The sequence below is a fragment of the Eimeria acervulina genome, genomic scaffold, assembly GCF_000499425.1.
Source record: "Eimeria acervulina Houghton genomic scaffold, Eah_scaff108, whole genome shotgun sequence".
Classification (NCBI taxonomy): Eukaryota; Apicomplexa; class Conoidasida; order Eucoccidiorida; family Eimeriidae; genus Eimeria; species Eimeria acervulina.
The window spans coordinates 6034-23165 of record NW_013550396.1 but is presented as its reverse complement, the minus strand read 5'-3'; the positions used below and the strand labels follow the sequence as shown (position 1 = coordinate 23165).

Sequence of the window (17132 nt, the reverse complement as noted above, 5' to 3'; positions counted from 1 at the left end):
TTTGTTATTAGGGACCTGACAGGTAGTAATAGCCAGCATATGGCTTTGTAGGGGGCCCCCTGGCAGCCAGCATTAAAGCAGGCCTCGAAAGATCGGTGCCCACCCAAAGCCCCCTCCCTACGTTACCTATCAGCCAGCAGTATCTGCAGCAACCGTGCAGAGGGGGCCCTAACAAGCAGCATAATTTGCGTTTGCTGAGCAGGGGGGCCCCCCCCCAGCAGCCGCGATGCCGTCGAGGAGACAGTGCGTTGATGGGCTGCATCGTAGGCAAGTGAAGTGCTATTTGCTTGACTATTATTTACCTATTACTTTATCTTTTATTAAGGTTCTTCTCTAAAGGCTACCTATTAGTACTATTACTATGCTACTCAGTGCGTCTCCCCAGCAGCAGCAACAGAGACAAAAAAACAAAAAAAAAGACACGCAGCACAATCAGGAGGGTTCAAAGCCAGCGCATATAAACACTGAAAGAAAAAAGGTAAAAAGAGCGGCCCTCATCAGCCACCCACAAAAGCAAAGAGACTGTCTCCACAGAACAGTCCACCCCGTTGGCCCCACTGCAGCAACAGCTGCTGCTGCTGCTGCTGCTGTTGCTGCTGTGTCTGGCGTTGTGGGGTACGCAGCACCAAGACGGGCTAGGTCTCTCTATCTCTTCTCTTTCTCTCCCTTCTTGTAAAGGCAGCAGCTCTTGCTGCTGCTAAGGCTGCCCTAAAGGTCGGCTGTGTGGAGGCGTAAACTGTCTCCTCTTGCGCATATTATATAATATATTGTATACAAGTAAAGTTCACGGCTATACAAGCACTGGACTAGAGTATAGCACAGGGAGGAGACAGCTGTCTCCTCCAGCTGTCTCCTCAGGTGTCTCCTTCAATCGGACTCCCCAGAAGCCTCTGCAAAGGCAGAGAAACGGTTATCTGTATGTACAGCTGGTGGTGCTGAGAGGCGCATCCTGACAGCAGCAGCACACACAACCTCCAAAGCCCTAAACCCAAAACCCTTATCCCCGCTAGCAAAGACGCAGAGGCCCCTTACAACACGCGAGGAGACAGGCAGCCGAGGGTAAAGACAACAAAAGAGACAGACAACTAGGGACAGGGAGACAAGCTACGCGAGATGATACAGCAGCACAACGCAAGAGGAGACAACGAGGCAGAGAAGGGAGACAGTAAAAGGTACACACAAAGAGACAGCGAGGACAAACCCAAACACTAAATTAAAGAAAATTAAAAACATAAAGTCAAACACGTCACGCTGTCTGCAGAGTCCCTTGATACCAGCAGCAGCAGCAGCAGAAACAGAGACAAATAGCAGCAGAAACACCAGATATGAAAGCAAAGCAATCCTTACCCATCTCGAACGGCATTCGGTTGCGATCTGCTCCCTTGCTGCTGCTGCCGCTGCTGCTGTTGCTGCGGCGCTGCAGACTCCCTAGCAGCAGCAGCTCCTGCTGCTTCACCGCCTGCCGAGGCCCCTGGGGCCCCCTGCTGCTCTTCAGGGGCCCCCGCAGTCACAGACCGTCGCTCCCCCATTCCCCCACTACCGCCTTGTCCGCCGCTGCGTCCTAATCCCCCTGTACAAAGCAGCAGCAGCAGCAGCAGCAATAGCAACAACAGTAGCAGCAATAGTAGCAACAGTGCCAGCAACAGTAGCAAGAAATAGAGACACGCTCCCTGCCCTGCCCTGCAGCAGCAGCAGCTGCTACACTGGCAGCTACAACAGCAGCAAGCAAAACACCAGCAGACGGACTGCCTTTGCCTTCGCCTCGACCCAGCGGCTCTCCGCCTCCTGGTGAACCTGCAGCAGCAGCAGCAGCAGCAAAAGCAGCAGACAAGGCAAGCAATCTTTACTCCTCAACAAGAAATGCATGCACCAGCCACGAAAAAGTGCAGTCAGTGGGTGCGAAGCCGAACCACCAGCAACAGCAACAGCAACAGCAGCAACCAAAATAGCAGCAGCAGCAGCAGCAACAGCAGCTAATGCGTTGAATGCCTACCCTGGTGTCTCCACTTTCTGTTAGCAGTTTTATCTTGTTCATCTTCCCTCTTACTCCGCGCAGAGCCTCGTTGCCGGCGCTGCCCCTTCTCACGCAAAGGTGCTATCCCTGCAGCAGCAGCAGCAACAGAGCAGCTTCTGATGCGAATACAGCTGCAGCAGCAGTAGCAGCAGTGCTCCGAAGAAGCAGAGGCAATAGTGGCAACAGAAACGTAGCTGGCATAACTACAGCAGCAGCAGCTGCTGTGGCAACAGGTGCAGCAACAACAGCACCTCCTGCTGCAGCAATAGCAGCAGCTGCTGCAGCAACAGCACCCGCAATGCTGAGGAAGCAGTCAGCCCATACTTACCGGAAACAGTCGGCGAGGCAGCAAGGCCATCCGCACAGCCCCCCATCTCCGCCTAACAAACAGCAGCAGCAGCAGCAACAGCAGCAGCGATTTCTTGTGCAGCAGCACAGGGTCAATAATGATGTACTGATACTCAGCACCCGTACAGCAGCACCAGCAGCAGCAGCAGATGCAGTAGCATGCGTGTAGCAGCAGCAGAGACAAAAGCCTCTTCTGCTGCTTGCTGTATCTCCTTAGCTCACACTGCGCGGATTCAGGCTGCTGTTGCTGCTGCTGTTCCCCGCTCCTGCACCGGTCGATGCAGCAGCAGCTGCAGCAGCAGCAGCAGCAACAGCAGCAGGGCCACGCTGGCCATCCTTTGAAGGCCTCCTCTGAAACAAGGAGCCGCTACCAGATGAACTGGGGCCCCACCGGGGGGCCCCTCTGCCCCCGCGCCAATCGTCTCGTCCTCCGCTGCCTCGGTGGCCGTGCTGCTGCTGCTGCTGCGGTGGCGGTGGCGGCGGCGGCGGCAGCTGCTGCTGCTGTGGCGGTGGCGGCGGCGGGGGCTGCTGCTGCTGCTGCTGCTGGGGCTGTGGCTGGCTCGCCCCGTTAGGCGCCCCATCCGAGGGCCCCTGATGTGCTGTGCCCCCCTCAGGAAGCTGCTGTGGCTGCTGTTGCTGCTGCTCCTGCTGCTGCTCCTGTTGTGCTCCGTGCACATCAGCAGCAGGCCCCTCACTTCTCGTCTGCCACGCCTGAAGCAGAAGTAGCAGCAGCAGCAACCTCAGCATCAGCACCAGCAGCAATTTGTGGAGGATCTGTTATATGCCGCAGCAGAAGCAATTCAAGCAGAGGCCCTGCCCCGTATCTCACCTGTCTTCCCTTTGTCTTCTTCCCTTGCTGCTGCTGCTGCTCCTCTTCTTCCTGCTGCTGTTTTGCTGCCCTCTCTGGAAACAGCTGCGAAGCCAGAGGGCCCGCCCTCAGCGTCCCCGGTGCTGCAGCAGAGCTTGTTTGCTTCTGGTGCTGCTGCTGCTGCTGCTGCTGCTGCTGCTGCTGTTGCTCCCCCGGTGCCCTCGCTGCCTCGCCGGACCCTGATACTGCACACACTTCCCTGACCGTTACAGCCGGTCTGCTGCGTTGCTGCTGGGGCCCCCCGAGCGACCCCCTGCTGCTAGTGTTGCTCTTTCCAGCTGCATCACCTGCTGCGTCTGCAGCACTGCTGCTGCTGCTGTTGCTGCTGCTGCTGGCACTGTCTTGGCCCCCTCGCCAGCCTCGGCGTATAGGCGAAGCTGCCTCCTGCTGCTGCGCTCCTGCAGCACCAAGTCGGGGCCCCCAAGCCGCCCCAGGCTGGCGCTCAGCTGCTGCTGGCGATCCTGGAGCAGCAGCAGCAGCAGCAGGCGAGCCCTTCAGATGAGGCCCCTCTGCTGCAACCGAGGACGAGTGAGGCTTCATCGAGAGTGATGCCCGCTGCTGCTGCTGTTGCGGAAGCACACACAGACACACATGCAGCACAAACCCTTCAGCAGCAGCAGCAACCAAAGAGCAGCAGGAAGGGCAGCAGCAGCAACGGAAATATCTGTTGTGAAGCCAGCAACATCAGCAGGGATTGCTTGCCCCCCCGACAGCAAACCCTGCTGCTGCTGCTGTTGCTGCTGCTGCAGTTGTTGTACATACCTCTTGAGGAGAAATAAGAGGAAGACCCTCACGAGGCTTTGCCCCACAAAGAGGGTCCTGGCGGCGTCTCTGCTTTTCAGGTGAGTTATGCCGCTGCTGCTGCTGCTGCTGCGGCTGCATGCTGCTTCTCCACCGCATCTGCTGCTGCTGCTGCTGCTGCGGCTGCTGCTGCTGCTGTTGCTGCTGCTGCTGCTGCGGCTGCGGGGGAGGTGGAGGCGGTACAGGCATCTTAGGCAAACCCGGCTTAGGGGCCCCTTCTCTCCCTTCTCTCAGCCGCTGCAAGACTGCTGCTTCATCTCGGGGCTTTGCTTCACCGAATATAGCTGGATTCAGCTTCAGCCTGTACACCCAATCAGCAAACCCTAAACCCTAAACCCTAGGCCCTAAACCGCATGCTCTAAACCCTGAACTCTAAACCCTAGGCTCTCTTACTCACCCTTGCGGCTTCAACTGCTCCTTAAGGAGGTCCTTGGGGGCTACTAAAGGCGTCGTGGGGGCTGTCCCGTTGGTGTTGCCGCTGCCGCTGCTGCTGCTGCTGCTGCTGCTGCCGCTGCTGCTGCTGCTGGCATGTTCTTGCTGCTGCTCCTTGCTGCCTCCCGGTACAGGAGGAGCAGCAGCAGGAGCGTTAGTTGGTGCATCGGTTGCTCTGCCTTTCTTCCTCCATTTATTGTCGAGATTGACTGAGCGAGGGCCCCCCTGGGGGCCCCCCCCTGAGGGGCCCCTACTAAGGGGGGAGCCTCCTGCTGGTGCTGCGGTTGCTGCGGGGCCCCGGCGGTGCTGTGCATCTGCAGCAGCAGCAGCCGTAGGTGACCCTGCAGCAGCAGCAGAAGATGGGCCCCCTAATCCACCTGAGCGGAACTTTGAAAAGCATGCATCTAAGCTGTCTGGAGGAGGCAGCTGCACTTTTAAAGTTAGGGGCCCCTTTGCTGCTCTGTCCCCTCGGGGGCCCCCCCCACCCAGAGCGCCGCCTCTCCTCGGTAGGGGTCTTCCGTTCATAGCCAGTGCAGCACAGACAGCCTCGTGAGATACAAAAGAAACCTCCGCTGAACGCAGCAGGTGCGTATACACCCCAATGCATGCAATGCATGCAAACGCATGCAGACAGAGAACAGAACTAAACAGCTGCCCCCAGAAGCAACAGACGAAGGGAGACATGCACCGCAACAAAGAACTGATAAAGGAGACATCCGCGGAGACAGAAGCACAAAGAAAAACAAAGACGGAGACAGACGGAGACAGAAACAGAGGCAGCAAGACCGAGAGCAGCACCGAGACACCCAGCTAGAAGCAGCATCAGCAGCAGCAGCAGCAGCAGCAGCAGCAGCAGGGACAGCCTACCGGAGATGGTGCCGCTTCTGTTTCTGCTGCTGTCTCCTCTTCTTATATGCACACGCTTCACCCCCCCAAAGAGCGCAGAGATGTCTCGCTCCGACATTCGGGGGTCTAAGTCAAACACTAACAGCTCCCGCACGCCTTTGTCTGGCACTGAAGAGACACCATAAAGGAGACACTTACAGGAGACACTTGTGCAGCAGTGAGGAGACACTTGAACGAAAGAAAACGTCCAAAGGAGACACTTAAAGGAGATACTTGTGCAGCAGTGAGGAGACACTTGAATGAAAGAAAACACCTAACAAAAGGAGACACTTGTGCAGCACTGGGGACACACTTAAACAAAAGGAGACACCCATGCAGGAATAGGAGACACTTAACAGGAGGAGACACTTTCGCAGCAACCAGGAGACACAAACAAAAAGGAGACACATGCACAGGAATGAAGAGACACGTAAGAGGAGGAGACACCTATGCACCAACGAGGAGAGAAATGAATAACACACACACGAAGGCGGATAGACATGCATACAGCCCAAAGGGGACGCAGAAAGACAGAAGAAAAGCACATAAAACACAAAGGAGACAAGCAGCAAAGCAAAAAGGAGACACCCAAAAGGGAGATAGGCGGCATTAGAGACAGATGCAGGAGACACACAGGGAGGTCAACGAGACAAGCAAGTAAGACAAACAAACAATAAATAAGGAAACAAAAAGGAGACAGGCAAAGACGCAGAATAAACAAAGAGGAGCAACACAAAGCACAGCGGGAAAGAGGCACCAGCTACACGCAAGGAGACACCACAAGGAAAGAGACAGAGAGACGCAGCAGCAGAGACGAGAAAGAGACAGAAAAACAAAAGGAGACAGGAGAAAGGTAATGCCACTGTGGCGTCACCCCACAGGAGCGCAGCGCGATGCATCCAACAGCAGCAACAACAGCAGCAGTAGCAGCAATAACAGCAGCAACCTTAGCCGCGCCCCCCTACTGTACAGCTACAACATTTGGTTTAGGTTGTGGCTTCAGTATACATACACCCCAACACAGGTGCAAGAAAACGCTTAAATACGAAAAGCCCAGATGCTGCATGAACAGCAGCAGCAGCTGCTGCTGCTGTAGCACCGCAACCAGCTGCAGCAGCAGCAGCAGCAGCAGCAGCAACAGCTGGATGCATGTCTCACTTGTGACTGGAGGAGGCGGCACCTCAGCTCTGCCCAAACTCAGAGGTGGAGGAGACGATCCCGGAGCCATAGGATCGAAGGCTGGAGAGTCAAGATCATCGCTCTCATCCGCCCAGCGATTCCGCCTTAAGCTGCCGTCTCCTCCTTCAGTAACAGGGGAGGTGTCTCCTGCTGCTGCTGCTGCTGATGCTGCTGGAGCTGCTGATGATGCTCCTTCTCGGGCTGCTGGTTCGCCTGTGCCACCCTCACCAGCTGCTGCTGCTGCTGATGATGATGAAGGGCCTGCTCCTGCAGCGGCTGATGGGGGGGAGGACGTCGCTGCTGCTGGTGCTGCTGGTACTGCTGGTGGTGCTGCTGCTGCTGGTGCAGCTGCAGCTGGCGACAACACCCTCGAACCTTCTTCAGAAACGTCTCCCGTGCTGGATACGGGATCCGCACGATCCCCATCTTGGGGGCCCCCCGTAGCTGCAGCGCAGCAGCTGGAGGTGATAGCGCCTGAAGGCCTCCTGGGGCTCTCCATGCTGCTGCTGCAGCTGCCGGCGCCTGTGCAGTGTACGTACACTCTATTTATAGCTATACAAGAACAGCACCAACCGTAAGAGTCGCGAAGGAGGGCCCCCTGTTGCTGCTGCTGCTGCTGCAGCGGGAGGCCCTGCGGATTCCACGGGGCCGGAGGGGCCCCCAAACACCAACGTAGAGGACAGACAAAGGTGTGTTGTTTGTTTCTTCTCTCTCTTGTTTAAAAGGCAGGAGCTGGAGAGAAAGTGGCGAAGATCGCCTAGTGCTGCGGTCGCGGCCGCAACTGCTGCTGCTGCTGCTGCTGCTGCTGCTGCAATCGCCGCCGGAGGCAGGGCCCCGAAACAGGTATTCAAGCGGGCCTCCTTAGCAGCAACGCTTCCTAATAGTAACAACACCTCAGGGGCCCCCAAAGGGTACCGGCCTACACAGAGGCAGCCGCACGCTCAGGGCCTCTGGCGCTTGCTGCGGCACAGCAGCAGCAGCAGCGGCAGCAGCAGCGCTGTGTCAAGGGCTCCTACAGCAGCACGAAACAGACAGAGACACGAATACAGTAGAAAGTACGAGTTTGCAGTCTTCATATAGTATGCACATCGATGTCAACAGGGAGCCGCTGCTGCTGCCTTGGCAAGCCGCCACAGCTGCTGCTGCTGCGGCTGCTGCTGCTGCACTGGGTACCTCCCCGGTGCAGTTGCTGCTGCTGCTCTCCTCCTTAATGCGCTTCCCTCCTGCGTAGTTCCACGCATTTAGCTTAAAATAAACAAAGAGGGTCTCTTAACAAGTGCTTATTGGAGATCTGCGAGGGCTTCTGAGGCTACTTCTCTGCTCCTGCGCTGCAGGTGTTGCTGCTGCGGCTGTCGCTGCTGCTGCTGCAGCTGCTGCGTTGTTGACAGCAACAACTCTGCAGACATGGCGTTGAAGATCTCGAGGCAGCATGCAGTCCTATATCGTCAATTTCGTCTTTGTTTGCGTTATGAGCGCTCCATATTAACCCCAGAGCCACTACAACCCCACGCGCCTACTGCGGGGCTTGCCTCCCGCTGCCCTCTTCTTGTTCTGTGTTGAGAATTACTTTATAGCTTTTTGTTTAGAAATATGTTTGGGGTTCGGTATGTGCTAGCTTACATATAGAGTTTGATACGGCATTACTTCTAGTAGTATTAGCCGCACCCCTGCGCACCGCAGCTAACTCGGTCTATAATCCTTACAAGTACATATTGTAGTAGATTCGTTAGAGTGTGTGTGTGTGTTTCTGCCTGCGCGCGCGCTGGCTCATGGGGGATAAGCAAGCTTAAATAATCGTGTAAGGCGTTACTGCATGCGTCGATAGGTGGCTTCGGTGTGCCCTTGTGCGGGGGTGGTTTCAAGCCCGGAAGTGCAGCAACGTGTGCTGTAACTGCAAGGAAGCTATTTCCCAGCTGCAGCAGCCCCAAGCCCTCGGGTAGCAGTGCTCAGGTTGCTTGGAGACTAGAGACGAGGGCAGAAACTCTCTCCTTCGTAACTCAGGGCGGTTCTTTGCTCAGGAGGACTCTCGAAGCACCTGGTTGCACTGCGTGGTTCAGAGGGATCGCACATACAGTGATGACCACCTGCATATCTGGCCGGCGGGTTACGTACTACTAACTAGTCTTGAAGGCGTCTTGGGAAGAGGAAAGAGGCGAACTCTTCCTGAAAATTCAGCCTTCTTCCTCTTGCATCATCAGGATTGGTGAAGAAATACCGTCTGATGAGGGGAAAGCTAACGGGGAGGCACCTCATCACACTAAAACAAAAGCAGTATCCTCATACCATCCAGCAGGAAACGTGTTTAAGGCGAAAATAGTACATGAAGAGTGCCTCTGCCTTGGGCGACAGTTCCGACGACAGGAGCACCGATGCGGTGGCGGAGGGGGCTTTCCCTGTTCCTCTTTCGCTGTGCATTCATCTTCAAAATGTATCGGAAAAGCTACAGTTGTCATTGGCATCATCTTTGTTAGAATGGGCAGCGCAAGAGTGGTGGCTCCCTCCTAAGAGCACCAGTCCTCGAAAGCGCACCTGGATTATGCAAGCTTTCTGAGATGCTCTGAGATGTAAGTTCAGTCCTAGGTTGGCAGGAGAATATGGTATGGGAAAAGGAAGAAAACGTAAACAAAAGAAGCTAACAATCGAGCGTTACCCAAGAAGTATCATCGCTGCGTGAACAGAAGTCCAGCGTGGGCTCGCAGCTTCCTTCCTTATCAATGGTTAATTGCTGGCTGCAACCTGGAGAACGATAATCCGTAGCTATATTGAAGGCAGTGAAGATAGTATGGGGTAAACGGATGAAACATACCGAGATGGCGAAATACTTACCCATGAAAAAAAAGAAGAAAAGAGATCCGGCAGCTTAACTGAGAAGAAGCAAAAGTGTCTTGAAAAGTGCCCCAGATGGGCAGCGCATGCATTTTGGGTCTGTGAATCTCAGACACTGTGAGAAACAGGTATGAAGCCAGAACATGCAGCAACCGGCGAGTCGATCACTTAGAATGCCAAGGGAGCGTACCATGCACCGGGGTGCGGCTGTCTTGCAGTGCATCTTCTTCTCTTGCAGCAAACAAGGCAACATAATTTGCCGTTGACTGTGCATGAAAATAGCGAAGAAGCTGAAGAAGAAAGCCAATGAGGAGCGCCCGCTGGGCAACCAACACACAGCGTGTGTGGCAGTGACGGGGCTGAAGGAGGCGACAACCGTATCTGCTTGCTCTCATCGAGTCAACACTGTGTTTATTCACGCACATATTAATGACCAGACGTTGCTGGCACTACTTTACTCAGGCTGAGAAGTGGATCTGGCACCTGAAGGTACGGCGAGAAGGCGCAATCTACTTGTCTATTCGTTGACGAAATTTCTGCAACGTCGCTTTACCGATGGGAGATAGTACACGACGTTCAGTAAAAATATCAGGATAATAGAAATAAACTACTCATTAATTGGGCATATTCCCGTGCTGCAGGACCGCGACGCCTTCACCTAGAGTGAGTTGAATGCGAGGAGAAGCAACGAGATAGTGCACGAGATAGCGCACCTCTCAGCTTCCCCAGCACCATTTGAATCCTCTACGATAAGAATATGTGAATCAATCTACCAAGAACAAAGCAGGGAGTAGGATCCAACACAGTACGGAAACGATGGAGAAATGCATGCGTGTTGCCGTGATTCACGACGACCAAAGTTTTGGGGGGTTCCATGCAATTAACACCCGTCGTCGTCAGAAGTGGGCATAGTTGAAGAAAGACTTCTCATATGTACCTTTTAGAAAAAGGACCTCAGGGCACGTTCTTTGAGCACCCTCAAGCTTTGCTCCGAGATGCGCGGGCTCGCAACTCCTTGAGGAACACGAGAGGCAAGTAGACGAACTGCTAAGGAAAGCCAACAGCCTACCACGAACTAGCGTGTTTGGATACAAACCAATGCTGGTGAGGAAAAGTGGAGTTCCTCAACACAACCACAGAGAAGAGAAAGTCTTCCGAGTCCCTGGACTGACGAAGGCGTTGGGCGTGTTCAGGGCTCAGCAATTTTGCCTATTAGTTAACTTAGCTGACGAGGTTTTGCGTATCCCTGTACAGTACTGGCAAAGGCGTAAAAGATTGCGTTGCGTCCGTGCACTCACCTACCAGAATACACCTGTATGCTTCTTGACCTCGTGAAGAAGTTCGCCATGCCGTAGTAGTAGGACTCTCTGCTGCGTACTTTCGTGTGAACACATTCGTTCGCAGAACGATCTTACCCACAATCATCCCACCATTTATCTCGGCTCTCTAAAACGGGCTAGAGAATCACTCAAGCTTCATATATCTTTCCTCCACAAACGAGGGCAACGTTACTGCGAGAAAAACGTACCGGAAGGCGCGCCTGCCAATGAGTATCCAAGGATATCTCACACAAACGTGAAGACCCCACACAAAACGTTAATATTACGGGACAGGAAACTGACGGGTTCCTGAGGATGCTCACTCGAAGTCTTCCTTCAGGAGAATTTAGCTACTCTTCTTGATACAGCGCCAGAGAACACAGGCTTGAGCTTACACACCACGCTTTAATTCTGGTCGATCTACCACCTTTGTAGATATTTGTTTCGCTGGGGTTGAACAATGGCATGAACTCCACATCCACGTGCCTTGTGGTATCCATTATTCTTTATCTGTGACCTGCTCCCCTCCCTGTACCTACGACCAGCTCGGCGTTGCAGCAGACGGCATCCTCATTTCTAAATGCACCAGGTTCTTCCTCTCATCTTGGGCTAGCCTAAACTGCATCAGCATTGCTTCGACTGAAGCAATAGTGCGGGCTTCCTTTTGTCTAGATTAGGATGCCCATGGGAAGCGTGACTCTCATCTCACGTCAGCTGTGAACATTATTTCTTCTGAGCAAGGATAAAGCACATGTAATTGGAGGCGGCAATAATAGCATATATATGCTGCATATGCAGCAGTTCTCCATACATTTTTGGTTTGGGACACAGAAACGCAGGGGCGTGGGTCAGGTGAAGAACGTCGAGGAGGCTCCTGCACGCAGTGCTACTCCTCACATACCACAGGAGAGAACCCTTAGAAGAGGTCCTTGCCTTGGCAAAAAAGCGACTGGAGTAGGCTGTGCTCCGCTGCGGCGGATTTCCCGCCTCAGTGTGGGAGGATGCAGCTACGAACGATAAGGAAGAAGCTGCCTAGTATACTCAAACAACAGCACGCATTCTTCTCGGGTGCGCTCGAGGTTGACTTTGCAATACAAAGAGAGACCCGTGAAGGAAACGAAGAAACAATAGTCTCAATAGGCTCATGAACCCTGCATTAGTAGCTCCGTTACTGTGGAGACGAAGAGGCGGCCCCCTCATACGAGGAAAACGGAAGACCCATGGGGTCAGTGGCTTTGGCTAGGTGCCGAGGCACCTCAGTTAAATTGAACGAAGCAACGCAGAGAAAACCTATGGATCTCCGCTGTGGTGTATATAACGCCCTGTCAGGGGCACTGACACCCAACAACCTACTTGCCCACCTAATAAGATGCCTTTATGCTATTCCTTCACCTCTTACATCTTCCTTCTTCGTTTATTCCTTAAGCCGGCGCATTACCGCCTGTTTCCAGCGTAATTGATACTTTACAAAAAAATGAGACACCCTTTCCTCCGACATATTTTTTGTATTTAAATCGCTTCAAAGTTCAACGCGCCACTTTGTTGAATGGCAAGCGCAAAAGCTGCAGCAGCAAGAAACAGAATATGTCTGTGCTGCGCCTTTGTGTGTGAGCCTTTTTCTGTTTTATGGTGAAGGAAACAATTACTTTTCATTGCAACATTCTCCGAACTGTATATGAAAAACCGGTTGCCAAACGCACAGGGCTTATGCGTAACGATAAAATAGCAAAGCCTTTACAGCAACATTTTCTTATCTTATCATCACTTGCTTGCGCTAACAGCTCTGTGAGGAAGGCCCCAAGAAGACGAGGAAGAAGAGACTTGCATGCGGCGCTGCAGCGTATGTGTGGGGACATGTTATGCAACAGATCCTTGGAGGGGAACAGCTGGAGTACCAGCAGCAGCAGCAGCAGCAGCCACTGTTCAATAGGCCACACGAGTAGGAGATGCCGTATAATAGCTTTGGGCCACCGGAAGGGGGCAGTCACTGCCTATGGTCTCAAAACTTCAGTGGCCTTCAGTGGGTTGGGATCCACTCCTCCCACAACTCATTCATTGCCGCATATGCTTCTTCTTCTTTGACCCGTACCAGTCAACTCCACGTAGTACGGGTGCAACACCGAGCAAATGTCATACTTCAACAGTAGTTGCTCTTTTTCCAAAATATCTTCCTCTCTTTCATGAAGCGGGTTGTTCGGTCTTTGGCGGTCCGCAGAGGGGGAATCCAAGGAGGCCCTTCGGCGTCTCTGGGGAGTCGGGGAATGCATAAATGCTTCGGCCTCTTTTAGAATGTCCATTACCACCTGCAACGACACGTACGCAAAGAGCGCAATGTTTATATATATATATATATATATATATATATATGGTAGAAATATAATATGAACTGTATGCATCGCATATATTTCGCATATATATATATATATATACATATATATATATATATATATGACCATACATAATTGAAGGCACGGGCAGAAAAAGGAGACGGACACGACAACCCCTCAAAACAAACTCCATTTTCCCCCTCAGCTTAATCACTCGGCGGGCACACAGCCCAGGGCAACCACATAAAGGAGCACATCTGTCTCCTTCTATGTGGCTTTTAGAGAGGGCCCAGTGGTAATTGTGAGCCTTCTGTTGAAGTGCAATGGGGTTTCTATTGCTTGCTTGCTACCAGTTAATCAGCAAAGAGTAGGATGTGTGGAGGGAGGCCTTAAGGGAAGTGTTGATGGAGCAGTGTGGTTTGTTATATTGTTTGTTGATATTAATAGCTATGGATAGGGAGTGTAGAGACAACTCACGGTGAAATCAAGACCCGTTATGAACTCAACTACTGTTAGAGGAACCCTTAAATCTATAGACTGAACGGCACTTGAGAGGGCTTTGTTCGGCAGCAGGAAGCTTCCAACGGCAGCAGTAGGAGCAGCATCCATAGTGTAAAGGTATCCCATCTTTGTTGTAGGGCGCGGAAAGTTGCCCCCTGTGGGTGCTATCTTGGGGCTAACAGCTACGATGACTTTAAAGAAGTGGGTGGGGACAGGCATCATCTGCCAGCCAAAGAGAGAGTATTGGATGTGCAGCGGGGGGGGCAGGGGAGACATCTCTGGCTCTTTAACAGATATCCTCCAAGTGCATGCGTCGAGGGCCTCAAGCAAAGGAGGACTTCGCAGCATCCACCGCTCCACACGTTTATTATTATATCCTTTATCCTCTCGTGGAAATGCCTTCATAAAACGCCTACCTAACGGGTTAGGGAATGGAGACCCAAGTATAGCCTCTACACTCACAGGCAAACCTATACGCGCACCCCTCCAAGGCCTGAGATTCAATGCAGAAACAACACAAGACACACACACATACACACATACACACAGACTGGGACGCACACGCAGATACATGCAGATACATACACACCTTTGCAAACGCGCATATACACACACTTCATAATCATCCGCATCCAAGTATATATATATATATATATATGTATATATATATATATATATATATATATATATTGCGCTGACGCATATGTCTACATGCAGATGCATGCATACGTATGATGTCTACTGGCTGCATCATGCAAAGAAGAAGAAGACGTGTGCGGCGTGATTAAGAAAGAGGTAAGAAGGGGGGAAGGTGTAGCGTTGAGGGGATGACGTTTAAAAAGAATCAGGAGGAGACATCAGCACTACTCACAGACCTTAAACACATGTACGCCCGCCTGTTTCCAGCAGCAAAAATTGTTCCTCTCGGTCGAGGGGTTGCGTACACCCCAGGCCAATAGGCAGAAGAATCAGAGGGGAACCATGCGGGGCCAGTGAACACCACAACATCTTCGAAGTATCGCTTTGCAATACCCACCATGCGCTCTAGGGAGTTCCTGCAGCAACGACACAGCAGCAGCGGCAGCAGCAGCAGCAACAGCAGCAGCAGCAGCAGAGAGAGCGGCAAAAGAAAAGCAGAACACAGCAGCAGCAGCAGCACCAACAACAACAATAATGCCCTTGAAAGCTAGCTGCACACGCCTAAGACGTCTATGCATGCGGGAGTGCTGTGACCACTACAAAAAAGTAGAGACAGTTAAAGGCAGTCAGAGACAGTCTGAGAGAAAAAGGCCCTTAAAATAAAAGAGGCTTATATGGAGAGAAGGCGGCATTCAGAATAAGAGACAGAGAATGAACGAAGGGACAGAGGAAACGAGAACAACTAAACAAACAACGCTAAGGAGACACCACAGTAAAGAGGGCGTGAAGACAGCACTGGAACAAACAAACATTTGCAGAGAGAGAGAGAGAGAGAGAGAGAGAGAGAGAAACAGAGAGACTGAGAGACAGTGAGAGAGAGAGAGAGGCAGATCAAGGAGATACGACGAGGCACAGACAAAAGAGAAAGAGAAAATACAGAGAGAGCAAGGGGGAGACAGAAGAAGAAGATCCTACCTCTAGGACAAAAAACAAAGACAAGACAAACAAGCATGCAAATCTGCTGCAGCTGCAGAGAAGACAAGTAGAGATCCCTCTTATTAACAAAGGAAGAGGCTTAGCTTGCATATTCAGCGAGAGGGATAGAGACAGAGAAGGGCACCAAAGGAGACAGAGAAAGCTACGCAAAAGGAGACACAAACAGAGAGAGAAAGAGAGATAGTATGCAAAGCACGATAAACAGAAGACGGCTGCATAGTCTAAGGGACAGAGAAGAGAGTGTACGCGTCGCTTCAGGAGACAGTAGAGGAGACAGTAAAAGGGAGACCTCTAGGCACTAGAGGCACCCACCAGTGATCGTTGTTGAGGGCCTGGTTTTGAGGTGAAATGTTAATAAGCAAATGATCAATGTTAGGGTCTGTCTGGTGGTCTCCTTTCGGAGCTAAGTGTCCCCTCGTGAACCCTGCGCTCCCACACAGGCACCCAAACCCTAAACCCTAAACCCTAAGCTCTACACTGTAAACCTCTTCGACTGCCAGATGCATAGTGGGGTTTTAGGGAGGCACTGCAGAAGTACGAAAAACCCGCAAGCAGCGGTAGGTGCAGCATCAGCTGCAGCATCAGCTGCAGCAGAAGCATGCTGCTACCACTGCTGTCTGCTGAAGCAGCAGAGCAGATACTGTTGCAGTCGCGCTGGGGAAGGAAGGAAAGGAGACCGAAGCTGAGAGGAGAGACAGAGAGCAACTTACCTGTGCTAATGAGGACAAAGGGGTCAGGGTTCCACGGGCCTTTGAAGCGCAGATCTTTTATGGGCTCGTTAAGGTCGCTCTTTTTACCTTTCGAGGCTTCCTGCTTGGCCTCGTCTCCTTCTGCTGGTGCTGCAGCGGCTCCTTCAACGCCTCCCTCTTCTACAGAGAGAGAGGGAAGGAGAGGGGGCTTCTCTTCTTTTGGTTTTGCCGGTGTATCTGTTGGTGAGGATGCAGAGTCTTCTGGAGGCTCCCTATACACCTGAACGACTACCTCGGGCTGCTTAATGCTTGGGGCGATATAGCTGGAGAATGTACTAGAAGAAAAAGCCACGCCAGTTTGAGGCAACAAGAAGCGATGGTGGGGTGGAGGGTTCTTGGGCTCTTTAGGGGGTTCCCACGGGGCCTCCCCACGTGATTGTAGCAGGAAACCGTGTTGCTCCACCAGATCTTTTAGCCAGTCTCTCCTAGGCCCTCTATCATATCTGGGGGGATGGCCCCGAGGGAAGGCCCTCAAGGAGACTGCTGAGACGGAACCAGACACAGTCAGCAGCAGCAGCAGCATAAAGAGACTCCTGCATGCAAGGATCTGCTGCAGCAGAGCCCAGCTACGTACTCCCCCACAGTCACTAAGTCGCCCCCCCCGGCCTCTGGCGGCTTCACCCATTCTGCAGGGAATGGCCCTGGGGCCCCCGGGGGCCCCTCCACTTCAGAGACTGCAGGAGCCCTTCTGCTGCAGGTTCTTCTGAGCTCGCTTGCCCCCGGCGCCGCTGCCGCGGCCGCCGCAGCCGCAGCCGCAGCCGCAGCAGCAGCAGTGGCTCAGGAGCAGAGCAACAACAACAAAGACTGGCAGCGCTTGAAAGGAGACTGAAGAAGATCTGCCGCCTCGGCCTCACAGCCACGGGATTCTGGCTGAGACGCTACTCTCCCTGGGGAGTATGGGAAGCCCAGCAGGGAGACACAAGCACGGCCACCTGTCTCTTCTTCAGAAAACCCCTTTTAAAAACTTTGCATGCAGTAAAAAGAGACAAATTTTGAAGATTAGGAAAGAATGAGAGCACCAGAACCAGAAACAACGACGAAGGCCTCAGGGTCCCTTCGGAGGCCCCTCCCAACAGTGGTCATGGGCTTAAACCCTAGGCCTTAAACCCTAAACCCTAAACCCTAAACCCTAAACTATAAACCCTTATAATATAAAAACCATTTAAAAGGAATATTTCCACCCCAGCAACAGCATAGCGCCTCTAGCTCCTCTGCCTGGACGCATGAGGCCCAGCGCTGCTTTAAGAG

At 52.8% G+C, this 17132-nt stretch overlaps 2 protein-coding genes across 2 annotated transcripts; both read right to left on the bottom strand.

The window, feature by feature from the left end:
• Positions 1-867: 867 nt before the first annotated feature.
• EAH_00017020 (hypothetical protein, conserved) lies at positions 868-7026 on the bottom strand (the record flags this gene model as incomplete). The annotated part of the gene is made up of 11 exons (XM_013397707.1): positions 868-949; positions 1348-1570; positions 1747-1794; positions 1994-2101; positions 2343-2394; positions 2585-3073; positions 3192-3794; positions 3993-4332; positions 4429-5035; positions 5331-5477; positions 6507-7026. 11 exons carry the CDS (start codon positions 7024-7026, stop codon positions 868-870), a joined length of 3219 nt encoding a protein of 1072 aa, XP_013253161.1.
• A 5694-nt stretch (positions 7027-12720) lies between these two features.
• EAH_00017010 (DNA/RNA non-specific endonuclease domain-containing protein, putative) lies at positions 12721-16509 on the bottom strand (the record flags this gene model as incomplete). Its single annotated transcript, XM_013397706.1, has 5 exons — positions 12721-12975; positions 13477-13993; positions 14445-14555; positions 15448-15559; positions 15846-16509. 5 exons carry the CDS (start codon positions 16507-16509, stop codon positions 12721-12723), a joined length of 1659 nt encoding a protein of 552 aa, XP_013253160.1.
• Between the last annotated feature and the right edge of the window lie 623 nt (positions 16510-17132).